The following is a 21,808-nucleotide window of genomic DNA, read 5'->3' on the forward strand; positions in this document are numbered from 1 at the left end:
AAATCTTGTTTATTGTTTGCTTTCGCAGGCTATGAGCATGGCACACATTTAACGGACGAGGAGGACTCGGCGTTTCCAGGCTTCCATGACCGTGAGTTTCACATGCTGCATCGGAATATACCGGCGTTGCGGCGCACTGGTGTTGATACGGCGGGGATTAGACAGGTGAATTCATATTTTCCAAACATTTCAAATACCAAAATTGCACGAATAGCCTGCGTGAACTTTGGTGCTTTATTTTATTTAAAAGTAGTCACTGTTGATGAAAATCCCTAACCTCAAAATTTATGTTCTTGCAAATAATTAAACAAACAAAAAAGCATCCGAAACTAACCCGATTTGAGGACTTTAAGAAAGATACCCATAAACTGTGACTTTAGCAAATCTTTTTCAAAGAATTTCAGAGTAAGAAAAATTATAAATAAATTAAGGGAAACTTACTCCTTGCCTTTATCATGCCTAAGAATTCATCTCGGTTACCTAAAAGGTTTCAAGTTGTGGCCTATGCGGACGTTGTAGCTATACCAGTAAGGGGAAGTTTCCTAACACGCTCTGTAGTTTAATGCAAAGAACCTTAAAATACATAAATACTTGGCAAAAAGCGTGGTTTAAGCTTGAATGCGGCCAAGACAAAACTAACGTTGTTTACAAGGAAATACAAAAAAACCCGAGAATCGAAGAAACGAGCGCGAGTGGCCTTAGTCGTCTAGCTGCCAAACCGGAAAATTTGTAGAGAAAGTGCCCAACACTCAACTGCTCTTCTCTGAAATATCACCACAGCTTCTGGAGTGGACGTTAAGGTAAACCTAGCTTTATCGCGTATTTGCCGATCGTCCAATGGCTGGTGAACACAGCTACGAGTTGGGAAATTGAATGGCGTAGAGTCCCCAGAACTTTCTAAGTCCTCTGTCTATTGTACTTTGGCCATAAGTTTTTCATAGCATAGAAAATAGCACATGAAGAAATGGAGTTCCATCTTTTTTGCGCCTTCCTGAGAAATAAGGAAGCCTTTAACAACAGTCAGGGGGATGCCGATAAACGGTCTGAAGGTCTCTGAGACCAATTCAGTGACCTTCTTGGCAAGCTTATCAGCAATTTCATTTCTCGCTATGTTCCTATGGAACCCAGATCTGGGAAATCTTACCTTCACAACCAAAGTCTACGGCGCTCTACACACGTAAAAAAACTGTAGCTTTAAAATGGAGCTTAGCCCCTAAAATAGTTCACTGGCTACTATATACATCTAATGTCAGACCAATTATGACCTACGGCATTCTGGTCTGGTGGATAAACCTGATAAGAAAACATCAAACAAGAGACTGGATAGTATTCAAAGAGCGACAAGCCTCAGTATTACTGGGGTGCTCAAAACAACGCCAACTTCGGCTCTAAATGTTATGCGGTGCTAAGATTGAGGAAATAATCGATGCTCAAGCCAAAAAACCAGGAACACTCGAACATACTTGGGAAGTTTGCTGGTATTCCTAACACCACCGACTTTTGGGACTCGGTGAATGCATACCTAGACAGGCCTTATACAACAAATTTTCCATCCAGAGAGGACTGGGGAAATGGTGGAATAAACAGTGAAAACGGGGTCAGAGTATATACTGATGTCTCAAAATTCAATGATCAAGTAGGAGGTGGTGTTTATTTTGAAACTTAAGGCACCAATATGTCCTTTCACTTGCCTATTCATTGCAGTCGAAATCATGGTAATATCAGAAAGCCTTTTAGTCCCAAATAAAAGCGAAGTCAGAGTTAGAGAAATCTTCATTTACTGCGATAGTCGGGCAGCTCTGAAATCCATCCTACCATATAAACACTCATCTAGCACAGTAAAAGAGTATTACAAATTATTAAAACTTACTTTGAAGCAATTAGCAGCTTCGACGCGGCCAACACAACAACCAGCAGGAAAATAACAACATCCTGCCCTAGTTTAGCGGAGATCAAAGATGTAATCAAGAAGCTTAAGGGGGGGGGGGGGGTAAGGGATAAACGCTAAAAAAAACACTTTTTTCATGAATTTATTGTAGCGAAACGGTTCAAGTCAGTTTATTAAAAGTTGTTGCATATTATAAAGTAACATTTCAAGAATATTTGATAAAATTTTCATGTAAAAAGATTGCAAAGTGAGCGAATGAGAGCACATTTACGTAGACGTCTTTTCAAAAATACATTTTGCAGTAGTCAGCATATCTCAGCGTAGAATCATCTGAAATCAAAAAAATCTAATAATTTAGTTAAAGTATGAGTTAAACTTCCCCTCAACGTTTATTTTGACGATTTATTTTCATTTTCAGCCATTTGGTAGCCGTTTGAAGTAAAAAGTGATTTTTGACGAAAAAATGCCGCCATTTTGTAGGTGTAAAACCACCTTAATATAAAAAAAAATGGCAAAAAAAAAATGGCAAAAAAAAAACGTTGGCGGGAGGTTTTTTATATGTAAAATATGTGTGCAAAATTTCAAAAGGATCGGTTGAGTAGTTTTCAAATGCCAATGACTACGCACTTTAAAAAAAAAGGTTCGAGAAAACCGCGTTTAAAGTTTTAAGTTATCTCGGCAGATGTTTGAGGCGGCTCGGCTTTATGCTCTATAACTTAAAGAGTTTTGCTCGGATTGACTTAAAATTTTAACACGGTATTTTTGAAATGTTTTACTACAATAACATGCAAAAAAAAAAAATCGAGGCCTCTAACTGACCTAGGTGCGTCGAAGGACGGGGAAGTCCCTTAACCCAACCGAAAAGTTTTTTGAATTTTCGAGTCGATATATTAATATGTTAGATGGATATATGCACCTCGACCTGAAGGTAAATCGTGCATTTTAGGGTTAGGAATAGTTTATCGGCTGTTAAGTAAAGTTCACTTTAATGCTTAGATAAAAAATGGCACTAAAACGAGTTGAAATAAATTTCTATTAGTCCAAAAATATTAAATTTTAATAACATTGTTTATATTTTGTTTCTTTTGGTAGTATTTTTATCCGGATGGTGGTTGGGGTTGGATCATTTGTGGTATAGCCTTTTTGGTTCATATATTAACGACAGGTTTGCAATTGTCAAGCGGCCTGCTACTCTTCTATGCCATTGAACATCTGCGAGATTCGAATGGTATTGGTAAGCGATTTGGTTTTCCTATATTTCTTAGAATTATGTCCAAGGCGAATTCAACTAAGGTGAGTTCCATGTAGCAGCTGATTTATTTCAAGGATGATAGATTTACAATGTTTGCTTTTTAACTATGGTGAAAAAGAAAATTGTGAGGGAAACTTCGGCTGCCACGTCACTTGGGAGATTCGGCAGTCGAATTCTGCACATCCAATTGTTTAGACGGCAACGAAATATCATTGGCTGATTTTTTACGTATGTCACCAACACATTCTTAGTTTTTTTGCACACACATACCAAGAGACGTGAGCTTATTTGCTGATACTGGCAAATTCGCTCAGAGCCGAATAACGACTTGTTAAAAATCCCTCTTCACCATGGACTCGTTTTTTTCTTCCCATTTGCTGGCTGGACTGTCACAGTGCAATGTTTTCTGTTTACATTTTCATTGAGGTTTTGACAATCCAACTACCAAATTGCAAAAACAAAATGTGTGGTAAGTTGCGCTAGCGAACTCGCAACAACTCGCCTCCTATGAAGTCGCCTTGGGTATGCCTCTTAAGAAAAAACTGATTAAAATGAATGTTTTTTTTTTAATTTTATTATTATTATATTCTTATAGAATGGGTTGGTGCTCTGAACTGGTCAATTTCTATGTTACTATCACCATTTGTGATCACATTTTGTCGAAAGAAATCGACGCGACTGATGGCAGTGGTAGGCGGTCTAGTGCTACCTCTAGGCGTACTATTTACCTCCTTCGCTACGGAGTTGGGACAAATATTTTTTAGTTATGGTGAGTGAGACATGAAAATGTAACATAACGAGTTTGAAATTGAAATTTGATACTGATTTGATTGGATCTGCATATACATAGTCTAGTCTCGTCAAAAATTTAGTTTGGAAAAGTATTTCTTAACTGATGCATTTCACTTTTCAGGTATTGTTTTTGGTGTTGCTGTGGCAATGGTTCGTGAATCGTCCACAATAATGTTAGGAAATTATTTTAAGCGCCGAAGACAATTTGTCGAAATGATCGCCATGTCGGGTGAGGGAGTGGGCATATCGATTTTCTCTGTGATACTGCGGGAGGGTGTTGGGTAAGTTAGTACCCTTTTATTTCTTTTAAATATTTGCGGAGAGTGAAATAATAAGCCGAGTCGATAAGTAATCAAAAGAATAATTAAACAAAAATTTTTTTTTAGAAACGCTGGCTGGCGTGTTGGTCTCCAAATCGTTGCTGGTCTGGTAGCGGTTAGTTTCTTTATGGGTTTATTATATAGGCCCGCATCACTATATCATCCACAACGGCGAGCCATACAACACTTGAAAAATCAGCGGAAGAAGGTTTGCAGATAAAGAGTTCTATTTGATTTTGAAATTATAAACAATTCACAAAACTTTGCTTCAGATGCGTGAAAATAAATCGAAATCTGTGGTAACGACAGAACAGAGAAGTGTCCGTTATTTGTTTCTCGACATATCACCCTTCAAGTCAACCAATGTGAAAATTCTACTCGTATCAGCTGCTGTAGCGGCATTGGGTATTTACACACCAATGATCTCAATGGTAAGTTTCTAAAATTTTTTAAAATTTAAGATTACAGCGGAAGAAAAAAGACGGGATGAGGTTTCATTTACTACGTATGGAAGATATCGTCAGCTTCTCTCGCTCTTTCTCTCACTGGAACTGTAACGATTAATGGCGTACTATAGGCGCGATTGGCAACAATTTTCATTTAGGGTGTCCTCTCTATATCACTGTGTAATTTCGGATTTTTCTCCGACACCAGAAAGAGTTTCTCTGATTACATCAGTGCTCTCTATAGTTTATTCTCCTATGCGAACACAACCGCGATTGCGAGTGGAGTACGGAACCGCAACAGAGGATCTCAATTCGCCAGTCGGTAGTATTATACTTAAGAAAGAGACAGAGACAATGAAGCGTTACTGACGACTAACGAGGCGATCGGCCAGTCGTTTCTAGGTAACGACGAGCCCATTTGATCTTCGGGTACTAAACACCGCATTCAAGACTGCAGCAGTATGGTTTCTGATGCCCCAAAAACACCATGTTCGGGCAGCAGTTTCTGCTGGGATCACATAGTAGCATCCCTATACGGGAGTCTCTTGCTGGAAGCTGAGGAGCCTACCAGCTATGTTCAAATTCATTTCGTTTTCGTCAGTCGTTGGACACGATGGAATATCGACAGGCCTTAAACTACGTTTTTTGGGAGTGTATTATCACCTTCACCAACTCACGTCTCGTGAAAAGCCCAATCATTGCTTACTGAGATCAAGAGCTCAAGCTGCCTTGCGAGACCCGAACCGGGACAAATGGCGCTGTAACTTAACTTGATCCCTTGAGTTCTTAACTAACAGATAATTCTAAAATTCTGTGACTGATCAAAATATTTGCACTTTCGTCTCTGTTTCAAATTTTATATGGAGACGATGTTCGTTCTCCAAGATGCATGCGTTTATGGCTTTTAATTTGTGGTGCATCAAATGTGTTTGCGTTTCCTCAATCAATTCACATAACCATTTTTCTGCCAGATAGTTTGTAAGAGTTCTTACACTCTTCCGCGTCAAACTCTGTGTCTCTCCGAACATTTCACCGGAGGCGTCAATGGTTAGCAAACCCAGATTTCTCTTATCTTCTTACAAGCTCTGTATTATAAAGAGCTCTGGACTATGCAAATAGTCCTCGTTTTTCGAGATCTTCTGAGCTTTCTTTGCCTTTGAACCTTTTATTATCTCAACCCGTCACAGCGTTACCTGATGGGTAACATTGGACATTGTCCAAAAACCTTGATGCCCCGTGGACACCTTTCCATCCACCGGATGTGTAGATGTTTTACAGAATATTTTGGGAATGTTTTGAAAAAAAGTATCAGTTTTTGCCTTTAGTAACTTACATAAGTTTTAAAGATGGTGCCTTGTCGTCTTTAGATCTTGGGCATGGTAACCAGTAAAAGTTTTTAGATTACTTCTATTAATTAGCCGTGTGTGCTCCTCCGAGAAGAAGGCCTGAGGCGTCAATGCCCAACAAACCCAGATTCCTAATCTTCTTACCAGCTCTGTATTATAACCCTTGGATGCTCTGGAAAAGATCTTTGGACTATGCAGACGTTGTCTTAACAACTTTTATTCCCTCAATCTAGCACAATGTTACTAGTTGCGTGTTCCCATATAGTACAGAAGCATTGGGCATCGTTCTAAAATCTCATTGCTCCATGGATGCCTTTCCATCCATCGGATGTGTGCATGCTTTGTGAATGTTTTGCAGAAAACTTATGAGCCTTTGCTTTTCGTAACTCTCATAAATTTTTAAGATGATGCTTCACCATTTCTGGAGCATGGAATAGTTGCTTGCTCTTAGGTCATGGATTAAGTAAGAATAGAGGTTGATGACTTCAAATGAGGAATGAGTCCCAACCCTAAAGAAAGAAAAATAAAGAAAAATTTGTACTGCCTTCCAACCGCACTTGGAGGTCTTTTAATTACCTCTCCAGCGGGACTAGGGCTTCTACGAAGTTTTAATAACAGAAAAGCAAGAGTGGGTACACAAAATACCCGTAAATCAGGAAATGGTAGATCGTCCTGGTTTTATTTGACCATACCTTTGCTCGGCACATTCGGTTTTGTTGGTCGAACTGGGGTATGCCCACATCAGAGCTCACTTAACAGTTTATTAATGGTGTGGTAGGTTAGATGGTTGACCAGAGGATCATTTATCCACGTGCTTGATCCAAAATATCCCAAGTTTATTCTAGTTTGAAATCCTCGTCCTGTTAGGTATTTACTTAGAAATGTTTGGAGTTTATGAGGTCCTTAAAATCCCAGACCTTCTAAATCCAAATAAAGAAATTTCACGAGTTAGAATAGTCTGAATCTTAATTCAGTGTTTAAAGGATCGAAGATTTTTCTCCTCATTTTTGGCAGCAGAGAGTGCTTTAGAGTTAGGAAATGGAATAGAAGTGGTCAATCTTCTGTCCCCAATATTATTATTATATTACATTATATTTTGAAGGAAAAATTCTCAGGAGAACGACGCAGATTATAAAATCATCATTATTCTCTCGAGGTTGGGAGCAAATGAGACAAAGTTATATTAATCCCACGTATAGGGCTTATGGGTCTGTAAAGAGAGTTCTTTCACCAGAAGGTGCGTTGCCAAAACAACATCTACTTTGCGTAGAGTGTCGAAACCCGGCATGCAAGAAACACCAGTCTGGCATTTATTTAAGATCTAAGCCTTATGGATAACTGTATAGAGCAGTGAATAAGTGAGTTTGCTTTGAATACCTCGAAACCATAGCCCATTTCTATAGTACCGTAATCATGGCAAGGAATTGTTATACCATTTTCTGTTGCATAGTAACTTTTATCTCAACTCTTCTGGCGCTCTTTAGTTAGGGAGGGTGCTCCTGAAGCTATGATTTTCATTGCTTTGAGTGCTAAGTGATTAGCGTTTATGTACAATTGAAGTTCTGGCACTCGTCGTTTAACTTAATTTCCCTTTACATTCAAGAAGCTTATTTTAATTTTGATTTCAGACTTTGACCGTCGCCAAGGAGGGTCCGGATATAGAAGACTTGGTTTTGCTGCAAACGTTTTTAGGTGTCTCCACCACAATGGGCGTTTTTATTGCCGGTACAATATTGCGCAAAACTTTTAGAATAGGCAGCTTTTTGATAACCTCACAAATTGTGTCTCAAGTAGGTCGAACTAATTTCAAATAGACTGCGTACATAGAAAAATGCTTATGGACATACTTCTTCTTCTTCTTCTTCTTCTTCTTCTTCTTCTTCTTCTAGGTATTTATTGCATTAATAGCAATTGCTATATTGAGTCTCTCGTTCGTCGTAAGTTTTCGCTGGTTCTGCATACTCGGTTGGTTGTATGGCATCGGTTTCGGTGGATTTCGTTATGCCTTCAAGGTGCTAGCACTGGATCGAATTAAGGTGAAGCAGTTCTCTAAGTCATGGGGTGCGTACAAAATATCTCCATTGCGACGAATCAAAATTAAACTAATTTCAATTGTATTTTTAGGCCTTATCAAAGGCGTCGAATCCATACCGGTGCTCATTAGTATTCCACTAACCAGCTTCCTCAACGACTACTCACTGCATTATGGACGAGCCGGTTATTTCATCTGCTCTGCAGCTGCTGCTATTGGCGGCATTATTATATTCTTCATGACCTACTCAACGGTAGAGCAGAGTTCTAGTAGCCACCAGGTAAATAGCAAGAAGCATGGTAATGGTGCCATACCCACATTGCGTCCCTTCCCCCAATATTGCAAGCTACATGGCTTTCATGAACCTGTGGTGGACTTTAATGTTTACAATGGCTGTGATTACCCAGCGCCCGATTTGCTTATGAGCCGCAGCTGTGTCAGCTTGAATCAAGTGGATTTTGAGAACCTATGTCGCAACAATGCGTACTGTGATCGGTGGCATATGCCAAGCTTGCATAAATTGCAACACTGTGTGGTACATGGTGGGGCGACGGCGCGCGGGCGAGGTGGTCATATGGGCGAAATAAGTCGGCCGCATAGTCCACATTATGACATGGAGCATCGCTATGCCAGTATGGGGCGTGGTGTGGGCAAGCGGTTGCAGAAAAGTTTGTCGTTCATACAGAATCCGTATTGTTGCAATGGGCAATGGTATTGCAATTGTCATGACAGCTATCAGTGGGCACAAACGTCGCCGAGGTGAGAGGCTGAACAATTTGAATGTAATCTATTATTATGTTATTTTATGCTATGTTATGGCGTAATATGGCTTAATATGCCATGCGCTATATTTTATATTTTCAAATATTTGCTAGGTGATTTTCGTTATGTTATGTTATGCTATGTTTTGATATGTTATGTTTTGCTATGTTATATTATCTATTATTTATTGTTAAATTTGTATAATAATTAGTTTTTATTACTTATATTAGTTTTTACAAATTTAAAGAAGAAGCACGAACAGCATGGCCCATCGGCTGCAACGTTACATTATGCTATGTTATGGCTTCACTTGTTATGTAATGTTATTTATTTTTTCTCAGATTATGTTAAAATTTGCTATGTGACTTTTTGTTATGTTATGTTTTGCTATGATTTGCTATGGTAAATTATACAATGTGACCTTTTTTATGTTGTGCTATGCTATGTTTTGCTATGTTAAATTATGATATGTGGCTTTTTGTTATGTTATGCTGTGTTATGTTTTGCTATGTTAAATTATGATATGTGGCTTTTTGTTATGTTATGCTGTGTTATGTTTTGCTATGTTATTCTATGCAATGTTATTTTCTGTTATGCTACAATATTTCGTTTTAGTTTATTAATTTTTTAATTAATTTTGTTTTATTTAATTCAATTTTTTTTACTTTTTTCTAAATTTTGTTCCTACATTATTTTTTTGACTCGCATACATATGCACACATAACTAATTTTCATATTTTTATACTGTCTCATTTAAATTCCCACTATCCCATACACAGATCCCAAATGCATCAACCTCTGCTGTGCACCTGCAATCAAGGCTCCACCAACTATTTGCAAAACTCACGCAGTCGCAGCGTTCCTGAAGGTCTCTCCACAATCGGCAATCAGCTGTGCAGATGTAAGACAACAACAGCGGGAGCAGCATCGGGGGTGGGCTCTTCCACCGCTCTATCGCGTGAAGTTATCTATTTGCCGCGCCATGACCTCGACTATGACTTCGCGTGTCGGCATCATCAAAGAGGTGTAGGCGCTGCAGCAACCACAGCAGCAGCAGCGGCAGCCGCCGCCATACAACATGGTGCCGCTACAACACCGCGTTACCGGCACCGCCGCTCACAATCACTATCCAAGCCACTGCAATATGTCGAACAGATAACGACATCGGTGTAGATGGGCTACTAATAGCAATTAGACAAAAAAGAGTAGTACATAAACTCATGTTGAGAATAGCAAGGCTACTGCATTGGGTACAGTGGTTAAAAATAGTGAACATTTTGTGCATGTTAATTTATTAATATTCCCATTTTATGTTGACGTATTCGAAAACTCGGTCTCGCAGAACTTAGGTTATTCAAAATTGGCTTTCCTAATTGAAAATATTTTAATTTAAAACTAAACTACTTTCCGATATTCTATACATAACAACTTAAATTTGTTCCAAATTAATTTAAGAAATGATCGGTGGAAATGAAAATTTTCTGCGCTTTGTTCAAAGTGGCGCAAAATTAATCACCCTATCGGAATATTTATAATTCTTGCAAATGGCGTAGTACGTCAATCATATTTTACGTACGCTTATGAACATCACTCAAAATCGTTTTTTTTTATTTAGTAAAAAAGATATTCAAAAACATGGCGTGGCCATTTCAAATATATAAAATTTAAGTAATTTAAGAAAATTATGCGAATTTTGCTCTTTAAGGTTAAGTCTTAGAAGTCTTTCCTATACTCAATATACTCATTATTTCCATATTTTTTTCTTCTGGGCGGAAACTAGGACTCCTCGTAAACTATATGGATTGTAATGCATCTACAGCGGGGGGCCTAAAATTGTCGCACTTAATTATTCAAAATGATGAAAAACTACAAATAAATTCAGATTGATAATTTATATTTTTTACTGTTTAAAATATTCCCTAAAAATTTTTAATATTTTAAAAATAGTAAGGGTGAAAGATTTGAACTCAATGATAAAATATTCACTAAAAAATTTTAATATTTTAAAATAAGAAAATTTAAAAACTTTAGGGAATATTTTATCATTGAGTTAAAATCTCTCAAAATTTATTAAAAATAGTAAACTTAAAAATTTTAGGGATTATTTTGTCATTGAGTTCAAATCTCTCACCCTTTTCTTTGCTTACTATCTTCAAATGCTTTTGAAACCCTGAGCAGCGACACGGATGATTTCGTTTTGGTATTTTGTTTCAAATTTTCTTCATGTGCCGCTTAGATTGACCCACTTTTATGTGCTTAAAGTTTTCTAATTTGTCGACATATACAGAATTGTAATGGGTTAAGATCGGAAAAAGATGGAACCCATTCATCCACGGGAATAAAACATGGAATATTGGCCTTGCTCTACTTATGAACAGTTTTTGCCTAATGAGACGTAGCAGAAAACGAAGTTGAAAGCGAAATGTCTCTTCGCAAGCAAAAAATTGTTGTATAGGACTTTGTTCAAATCAGCAATACCGGACCTTAATTTTAACTTATTCGTTTATAAGAAGTGGGAGGAAGTTGGCTTTAGCGGACATGACTTCCCAAATCAAGACAAATGTGGTTTTTTGACATCTCTTAATTGTTTCCTTGTCTGCTGGAATATCGGCCTTACACGTTGTATAAACTGTATCTGTTGTGCGGGTTATGATTTTTTTGCAGTAGGAAATAGAAAATACGATGTGGTGATTTGCGTGCTGTTCAGGATCTAAGTACTTCTATCCCTACGGATTGACTTCTGTCGCTCCGTAAGGCCATGAATCATTTTCTTCTTTATTACCATATATATACTTCTCACTTCCCCCTTTTCTAACGCACCTGGGTTGGTCACACATGTTTCGATTAGCGTATTTTAGGAATAATCGACAGTTGGTCGCTTATTTAGGAAGCATTAATGTTGTTCATTCTGCCCACTGGATATCTTTTCTGAGTTCCAAGTATCCTCTAGTAGGGGGAGTAGACTTCGCTGTTAGCTTTACGTGCGCCAATAGCTTTTACACATTCGCAAGCAATATTACCTGTGGGCTATGCATGAGTTTGTTCGTTTTCTCCTATTCAGTAAGGTGAAAATACCTCGCAAAGTGCACAGTAAACATCGACGCCATTTGGCTCCAACAAGACGGCGCAACTTGCCATGCAGCTCGCTTAAAAATCGATTTATGTATTGCAATATTCAAGCCACCATTGCCGCCATACAGCCAAATTTATTGGAAGAAGTAGTCAAAAATTAGAGCAGGGAATTCGTAGTCGCGGGGGACATATGTCGGATACCAAATTCAAAAAATAAATGCCAACAAGTTATCTACCAGCATATAATAAAAAAATGCCTTTTCTCCTTCGTTTATTTAGGCAAATTTCTGTTTCCATGAATATATTTGGATAGCTTTCACTGTAGTTCAATGGATTGAGATGTCCATCATTCGTGCCATCTCTTCGGCGGTTGCTCGGGCGGTCTAAAAAAAATACTTGCCAACAATATTTCCGTTTTGTATTATCATTTTAAGCTTTCAAGCTCTTGAAGAAGCTCGCGGTAGAAGAAAATAAGGTATTATTTATAGAAATTGTTTTCAAATTTAACAAATGAACTCGAAACGACCTTAAATTTTCGCCAAAAGTAATTGAATATTCTACACTTTTAATAATTTGATAACTCGATTGCCTGCCAAAACCACTGTAAGCCCATTGCACGTAGCAGCCGCAGTCTTCAAGTTTGCATACAATGTGACTGCATAGGCAAAATGTTAAAAATATTATTTTAATTAATTTTAAGTAATAATGACAACAACAGCTGCATCGAGAATGCGCGCTGAGTGCATGATGAAAAGTTACATACAAAGCTCATGCAAAATAGCAGATAAGGAAACGATAGAGCAGAGGAATAACTTTAGAAATTGTATTTATACTTCTAGTCTTTCTTATAAACTACGATTTTCTTTTTCGAAAACCAATGTCGCCAATGTAATTTTATACTATACACAAAAAAATATACTTAGATACGAGAAAAACTATGATAAAAAATTTTTAGCGCTAACTCTAAGCAAATAAATGAGAATAATTGAAATTAAATACTTGAAGAGAAAAACAAAAACAAAAGCAAAAGCAAACATATGTGCATGTACTTACTTACATAAAAACTTGCATCTACTCGTACATATAGGAACAGTGTAATTTTCGAAAGTTATTGGCGTTGCGTTCGCATTTTGAGAGAGTCAACTACAAGGAGGAGTACTTGGAAAAACTTTTACATTTCACAAAACAAATTTGCATTTTTTACCAACACCATTTAAATCATTACAATCACCAATGCCACCACCGCCACCAACACCACTTCCAATCACATCACTTTACCCCAAACTAGAACCTATCCTAATGCCCCTAAGGAGTTTGAAAGCTTTATCTAAAATAGTAGTTCGTAGTAGAGTACTAAGTGAGTATAAATTAGATACTGAATTTGAGAAATATTTAAATGAATTTCCTAAATTATTCATGAACAAATAATTAAACTAATGATGTAGTGGTATAAATATTTTGTAAGTCGTAGGTTTAGTGAATTTTCGTGTAATTAGCAAAATGAAATATGAGTGGGTCTATGTGTGCGTGTGTGAGACTGTTACTGAAATTAAATGAATTGTTTGTGAAAATTGTAGTGAGCCTGTTTAGAAAATGGTCCAAATTTACAAAAAACAAAAATAGTTTAATACAATCCACCGATATTGGTAATACAACCGCATTACCACAAGCTAACTTACTTATAAATAAATAAACAAATAGGCGTATACAAGAGTTGCATGTGTGTGTATGAGCGTGTTCAACTAGCGACCCTGCAGGGAAATCCACCGCGTAGTAGCGAACTGGAGCATTTACAAGGTGAGGTCCAAAATAAACAAGACTGGCGTCATAAAAATGACAACATCGGATGAAGCGACGCTTGGAGTGTTTGAGAGAAAGATTCTGTAAGATTTTTGGACCTTTGCACTTTGGCAACGGCGAATATCACAGGCGATGGAACGATGAGCTGAATGAGCTTTACGACGACATAGACATAGCGCAGTGAATAAAGATCCAGCGGCTACGTTGGCTGGGTAATGTCGTCCGAATGGATACAAACAGTCCAGCTTTGAAAGTATTCGATGCGGTACCAACTGGTGGTAGCAGAGGAAGAGGAAGGCCTCCTCTGCGTTGGAAAGATCAGGTGGAGAAGGACTTGGCTTCACTTGATGTGTCCAATTGGCGCCGGTTAGCACGAGAAAGAAACGACTGGCGCGCTTTGATAAACTCGGCCAAAATAGCGTACGAGGTTATCTCACCAATTAAGAAGAAGAGAGGCGTCATAAAAATGGTTTTTGATAGCGCCATCTTTTTAATGGGTTAGTGCGTTGGAAGTTACATCCCTAGCTGACTTCCAGTGAAAGTTTGGTGACATTCGGAGTTCGAAATTATTGCGTCTGAAGTGTCAGTATGTTTGCGTCATCGGTACAAAAATGAGTTTCCAACAAATTTTGTTTTAAAATCGGTAAAACGTTTACCCAAACATATGAATTGACGAAAAAAGTTTATGGCGATGATTGTCTATCTCGCGCCAGAGTTCATGAGTGTTTTACACGTCTCAGAGATGGCTGTGAGGACGTACGTGACAATGAATATACGGGCCGGCAAAAATCAGTAATCACCGATAACTCGATCGAAATTGTTAGTAAATTTATCAAAAATGAATCAAAATAATCGTTGAAATTCATGGAATCGGAGTTAAATATCTTCAAAATATCGATTTATCGCATTTTAATTGATCATTTAGGTTTATGTCTGTCCACGTTTCATTCCGCACAAGTTAACTGAGGGCCAAAAATTGCTCAGAATTCAACATTCAACAACAAAGACCTCATTAATGAGGCGAGAGAAAAGACGAGAACTTCCTTTACAACATTGTAACTGGTGATGAAATGTAGTGTTTCCAACATGAACCTGAAACTAAGTGTCAAAGTGTCGAATGGAAGGCCCCAGACGAGACACCACCCAAAAAATTGCGTTTGATGAAGTCAAAAATCAAGTCGATGCTCATTTGTTTTTACAATTCCAAGGGAATTGTTCACAAGGAGTTCGTACCAATGGGCCAAACCGTCAATGCAATTCTCTATCTTGGCGTCTTGAAGCGTTAATTGCATTGCTTTCGTCGAATTCGCCCTGAATACCGCGAAGGAGGAAGCTGGCGCTTATTGCATGATAATGCACTATCTCATTGATCCACTCTTGTGACTAATTTTTTGCTTAGAAATCGCATTTTAACCATCAATCACTCACAGTACATGCCTGATATAGCGCCCTGTGATTTTTGCTTATTCGAAAAATTGCATTTGGCCATAAAAGGAACACGTTTTGCGTACGTAGAGGCCATCGAAAAGGCTTTGACCGAAGTACATTCCGGTCAATGACCTGAAACACTCTTTCGAAAAGCGTTTAGATCGCACAAAACAGTGAATCGAGGCCAGAGGGGACTATTTTGAATAACTAAACTCGAAGTTATTAGAACAAAGCTCCTGTCGTTTCTATTTTAGTTTCGTCTTGTTTATTTTGGACTTCACCTTGTAGAACCATGGAAAATTCGAGAAACTTTGCATGCAAATTTAAGCAGCTGAAAAATATTTCATGGCGATATGTCAGCGGGAGGCAATGAATAGCAGCGTCGGTTTTTCTTTAGTTTGGATTTGTGTACCAGTTTCAGCAGAAGAGATCAATTACCTTTAGCCTAGACAGCTGGCGGGGTTAATCGGGATTATCGGCGCAGTTAATTCTGATTAAAATTGTAGTGCAACAGACGGTTGTTACGCGGATTAGTGAATAACTGACTTTTTTTATTGGATAGTTTTGTCAGTAAAGGATGGATCGCAGGCGACAAATACGGGTATTAGCTGTCCTTTGCCTAAAAAGAATTATTTATTAATAGGTCTATGAATAAGTTCGTGCGGTTTTTTTCGAAATTTGAATTTCGGATCATTCCCATGGCTTTTAAACGTTTGGAAATGGTTGATTGATCAACTCCCAAAGTTTTTGCAACCTCTTCTTGCGTTTCAGCCGGATCTTGATCGAGCAATTCCTCCAATTCGGTATCCATGAACTTTGGCGGCGCGGCCAAAATCACCACTTTTAAAGCGTGCAAACCACTTCTGGCACGTTCGCTCAGCTAGAGCATGCTCACCATAAACTTCCACCAAGATACGATGACTTTCGGCTGCTTTTTTCTTCATATTAAAATAATGAAGAAGAATTCCCCGCAAAAACACATTATTTGGCACGAAATTCGACATTTTCAAGTGTGGTAAAAATATTGTTGTTTACGCTTCAAATAAAAAACTTATACTGACGTTTGTGCCAAGTTACGCCATCTGTTGTAAAACCGCACGAACTTATCCATTAAAAAAAAAATTTAAATAGCTAGCTCCGCAATATCAAAACAATTAATAAAATTTCGAACGAACTAAAGTAGCATTGCATCCAGAACATCTCAGGAAAGAGCACGAATTATGAGCGCTGTGGACAAGAAATAGACTATTCTATTCCTAGACTCATCTTCGACAGACTCTTCAAGACTAGCCTATTGTCAAGAAGAGAGTTGCAGACACCAAGGCTACGGAGAAGGGAGGAATTAAATATCTATACAGATGGTGCCAAGCGACACGATAACGTAGGCTATGGAGTATTTTCGAAGGAATTAGGACTTGAAGTATCCATTCGACTATGTAAACTACTGCAGTGTCTATCAGGCAGAAGTTCTAGCTATAAAAGAAGAATAAATACGCATAACAAAAACTACTATAAATATATTCTTGCATAGCCAGGCGGCCAATAAATCAATGAATGTGGCTATACAAAGATCAAAGGCTGCACTGAAATGGGGGCAGCCCTAAATGATATCTGTGTCATATTCAAGGCCAGCCTTATTTGGGTTCCGGGGCATCGAGATATGGAGGGAATTCGTAAAGCCGAGGAAAGTCATTGGGATCTATGGCCACGAGCAAATTAATAATTAAAAATAACATTATCCAAGACAGAAGTGTACCAGTTAGGCTGCTGTGGCCGCAAATAAATAAGAAAAATAAAAAAGAACTTTTTAGTCTTTAAGGAGAAGATCTCTCGAAAGTCGTGGCTTGTATAAGCGGTTATTGCCTATTTGGCAGGCATTCCTTGAGACTAGGATTTTTTTTCTCCTTAGAACCTTCATTTCCGACACCGCACAGCAAATGGTTTTTTATGAGGAGCTTTTTTGTCGCAGAAATACAATCGGAGGCTTGCCCTTGCCCGCCGAGAGGCGACTGTTATTAGAAAAAACTTTTTCACTTTCCTCTTTCATTCATCGAACCTACACACTGTTGAATGGTAGTCAGGCACCAATCCATTCGCCTACGGCGCACAATGGGGGTTTTTCGACAAATTTTGTTCATAAATCCTCGTAAATGATTTTTTAAGACATTGCCTAGGCCCGAATTTCAGTTTTTTTTATTATATCAAAACACACTTTCGAGTAGGGGTATATGTATTAATGAAAAGTTCAGAAAAACTTTAAAATTAAATATTCGGTTTAGCATTTTTTATTGTAGTTCTAATTAACGGTAGTACATACCGGCAAGTACGCAAATTTCCAGCCCTCCCTAAAGGTCAAATTATCCCCTAACTGCCTAAAAACTTAAAAGCTATTTTTTTATCAAGACAAACCAAGAATATTCAATTGAAAAATTAAATTAATATTCACCTTTGGGGTTGCTGAGTCCGAATTCGTTGTCAGTTTGTCCTTGTGGGGTCAAATTGAAGGTCAATTCAAGGTCAAACAGAGAATATTCACCGGAAATATTAAAAAAAAAGATTCATATGTTTTTAAGGTCGCTGAATCATAATTCATTGCCCGTTTGTACCTGCGAGGTCAATCCTACCACTGTATCGATCTGACCCTACTAAAAGCTAATCAATAGTCTTGACATTGGGGAAAACACTCCTGAATTAGAATGAAACTACTTCCAAATACGAAAGTCAGTCAAAAGTTCGGATAAAATTCACATTTTCTTCGATTCACATCTTTTAAAAATTGAATGTGTTAAAGTATCTTATCTTGTCTGTTCCGCTGTCAGACTCCCTCCCCTCTGATAGGGGGGAAATCATCCGCTGAGTGCCTAAAAATTATTAAAGGTTTGCATAATCATTTAAAAAATTACCAAAAAATATAATTTTTAGTTGCTTTCGCATACGAGAGCTTTGAAGTAGTACTTAATTAGGCCGATTACGTTTAAGTAGCCAGCTCAGCACCTCACTTGCGATATTTACGAGTTATTACTAATTAACTGCATTTAATTTGAAAAAAAACTGCGATTGTATTGTATGAAGGCGTAAATTTTTTGCTTTTAAGTTCATGTCGCTACTCGCCAGAGCAATGCAAAGTGGTACCCAATTGCTGAATTATTACTAAGGCAGCACCAAAAACTTGATTCACCAATTCCTGCAAGGTAGCCTTTGCATTGGAACGGAGTGCCGCATACGCCGTGTAGGTCGCTTAAGCGCATATGTACATATGCCGGTATTGATAGATAGGTATTTTGTAGTAAGTAGCGAACATAGCAGCAGAATACAAATTGAAGATCATTGAGTAATGTCTCGTGTGTGCGTGTGTGTGTGTCTAATGTAATGGTAAACCGCATTTACTTACAAATTTATGTGTGTGCATGTGCGTACGTGTGAGTTGAAAGGTGGCAGCAGCAAAAGCCGCCACAAATGCACTTACCACACACACTTCAGTAGTGCCGATTACCTGTGCGTTTTGAATGTATTTGCGCTTGTAAAATTTGAAAGTATTTGTATGTATGTGCATGTGGTTAAGTGTGTGCGTGCAAATGTTCAATTTAGCAGTTAAATTCATGCAATTCATTAAACTACATTCTGTTGTGGGAATGAGCCTTATTTTAGACATGTCGATAAATACCATACACAAACACATATGCATATAACACACCGACATATGTAAGTACATTAATACGCACTTAAGCCGAATCAGGGCTCCTTGTGGGTGTATGTGTGTGCATATTACTTACTCCATTTTGTATAAAATGTGTTCAAGCAGAGCAAACATATCCAAGAATTACCATTGTAATCGACCTAAGTACGAGCACACACACATACATAGAATATAAGGTAAATAAAAAATATAAAAATTGTATATAATAAATTAAGATAAAAATCAAATGACAGACACGCGTAATATCATATACATACATACGTAAGTATGTGGTGTGCGAACTATTGAATGTCTCGAGTGGCAGCCAAATAATGAAATGAAGAAAATCCAGGAAATTGAAAAAAATAAATAAATTAAAAAGGTAGAATGTTTGAAAGGAAAATCGACCGCAGCAGCAGGTCTATAAATAATTTCAGTGCGTGTTGTTGTTGTTGTTGTAGCAGTATTCGACACTTCCAAATCAGTGGCGGGCTGGCAATGCCAGAGAACTGCGCATCCAATCAAGAGCTGTAGTCTAAAAAACTGCAATTTTTACCACCAGGTTTCTTCAACTCTCAATAGCTCTTGTCGAAACGAGTGTTTTATTGGTATCTACAGTCTGTGTCAAAAAAAAGGAACCGCGATTATTCATGAAATATAAAAGATATATATTTACAATTTTTTTACATGAAAGTATGCCATGTAGTCTTCATCGTTGTCCAGTATAGCCTGACATCTTCTCGGCATGCTTTAAACCAGCTTTTCTGCGTAGCTCGTCGACAAACAGGACTAGATTTTGCGAACTTGACGCACAAGTTGCTTTAAATCATGGACTGGCCTTCCGAAAAGATGCGTTTTCATGGTTCCCACACATTTTCAATGGGGTTGGCGTTTAGGGACTGGGAAGGCCAGTCCAATACAGTGACGCCATTTTCCTGTTTTGCTATTTCTCAATGTGTGTTTCTGAGAGCAGTGATTTTGATGATGTGGGACGGTAGGATATGTTCGCCTCTTTCAGTCGACGTTCGATGGTGTTGATTGATACTCACATCTATTCCCTTTTTAGCAAGAGCTGATCGTGCTTGGTGTAGCCACAAAGAAGGGTCCCACTTAAAACGTATTCTGCTTTTTTATCGTCACTCGCAACAAGCCAAGCTCAACATTTTTGTACACCTTATAGCGCTGATGTGGAATATCACAACAAACTTTTTTGATTTTTTAATCACTTTTGCAGCCGCATCGAAAGATAATTTCGCCCCTTTGCGGATGCGTGCATGAAAATACCGCCTCAAAACGCTTCGCGTACTTCTCACTCATTTTTGTTTGGTTGCGTTTACGGGAAAATTTCGAACGGCAGTAACCTGAGTTAGCACTGGCATGATAGTCCTTGGGACTATTATGCAGCAAAAAGCAGAACGAAATATATCTGGAAGTTACAAGAAAAAAACCGGTTATTTTCTTCTGACACAGACTGTATAAGATCGAATTCGTAGAAAGTTGTGATCTACATGCAAAAAAAAAACGTGGAAACGAATAATCAAACTCATTACCTTAGCTGCTTGGACTTCTGCAGCGAGAACTAAACGTCGAAACTTAATTTTTGCAGCCTCTAAGCGTCTAAAACTGCGCACCTTCAAATCAAGCAAAGTTTTACTACTGACAACAATTACTCATACAATTTTGAACTCAGTGTGTAACTGAATTCTCTCTTGGCCTACAAAACCATACTCAAGAAATCTTTCTAACCATGCCCATAATTTTATATAGAAGAGAGAAGAAACGTAGTTAATATTGAACAAAGTTGAACAGACATCCCCAACATTCGAAATAACTATCATCACCATCATCATTGTTTCCCTGAATCTCAAGTGGGACATAGAACACCAAACACACCAACGCGCCACCTCGTCCGATGACTGGATAACGCCTTCACCTGTTTCTAACTTAACCAGAGTTAAGTCGTCTCGTGGTCTACAGTTATTTTCCAGTCTTCCCATATCCTACCACGTACTCTTACTCTCGCTGTGAGCGGGTTCCATTCCATTGCCTTTTTTACGTAAAGTGCCAATCCACTCCCATTTCTGTTTTGTAATCCAAATGTCTAGTGGCTCCATGTTTGCTTTTTCGAGCAATTCCTTGTTTGGCACTATTTTTGGCCAGAAAATTCTAAATATAATCCTTAGACAGCGGTTTACAAAAACTTGTAAGCGACTGGTCATATCGGTCTTGATTTTCTAGGTAGAACTACTGTAGAGCAGTACCAACAGCACATCCGATTTCAAGAGCCCAACCTTCAAACTGGAGTACAGGTTCTTGTTTCACCATACAGAGTAAAACATCCCGAATGCGTCCCCGGCTTCTTCGATTCGGAAGCGTATGTCTACATCCTACCGCTCGAGGCAACTTTGCTGCCGAGGTATAGAAATTCCTCCACTGTTTCGATAGGGTTACCTGCTATCTCGACACACCCATTCAACTTGTTTGCCAGACTCATCACCTTCGTCTTGTCATAATTGATTTTAAGGCCGGTAGACATGTCTTCTCTATGAAGCACCGAACACATAACCTTAGGATCGGTTAGCCGATGTGCCAGGAGGCATAACTACATATGTCATCAGCATAGTTGATTGTTGTATTGGGCTAGTCATCGTTTGCAGCTATCCAGAGGGCTCAAGCCTGCTTCGAGGACGTCTCCTATTACTAAGAGGAATAACATGGAATACAACACTGGCGAACTCCGCTCCCAACTTCGAATGGCTCCGATAGCTCACCCTTCTGCAGCACACGGCATCTAGCGCCGAATATCGCAGGCGATGGAACAATGAGCTGTATGAGCTTTGCGACGACATAGACATAGCGCAGCGAGTAAAGATCCAGCGGCTCCGTTGATTGCGTCATGTTGTCCAAATGGATCCAAACGCTCCGGCTCTGATAGTATTCGATGCGGTACCAGCTAGTGGTAGCAGAGGAAGAGGAAGGCCTCCTCTGCATCGG

The 21,808-nt window shown here is 38.5% G+C and overlaps 1 protein-coding gene across 1 annotated transcript in view; it reads left to right on the forward strand.

Moving 5' to 3' along the window:
• Nucleotides 1-10,423, forward strand: part of LOC129248661 (uncharacterized) — a 67,578-nt gene extending 57,155 nt beyond the window's left edge. Inside the window, exons 4-13 of the mRNA XM_054888293.1 lie at nt 29-165; nt 2,981-3,122; nt 3,736-3,909; nt 4,054-4,213; nt 4,319-4,460; nt 4,525-4,683; nt 7,673-7,834; nt 7,934-8,105; nt 8,169-8,835; nt 9,618-10,423. Of these exons, the coding sequence (XP_054744268.1) occupies nt 29-165; nt 2,981-3,122; nt 3,736-3,909; nt 4,054-4,213; nt 4,319-4,460; nt 4,525-4,683; nt 7,673-7,834; nt 7,934-8,105; nt 8,169-8,835; nt 9,618-10,011 (2,309 nt within the window). The 3' untranslated portion in view covers nt 10,012-10,423. The remainder of the gene's footprint in view (nt 1-28; nt 166-2,980; nt 3,123-3,735; nt 3,910-4,053; nt 4,214-4,318; nt 4,461-4,524; nt 4,684-7,672; nt 7,835-7,933; nt 8,106-8,168; nt 8,836-9,617) is intronic.
• The last annotated feature ends 11,385 nt before the right edge of the window (nt 10,424-21,808 follow it).

Source organism: Anastrepha obliqua, chromosome 5, assembly GCF_027943255.1.
Source record: "Anastrepha obliqua isolate idAnaObli1 chromosome 5, idAnaObli1_1.0, whole genome shotgun sequence".
NCBI classification, from domain to species: Eukaryota; Metazoa; Arthropoda; class Insecta; order Diptera; family Tephritidae; genus Anastrepha; species Anastrepha obliqua.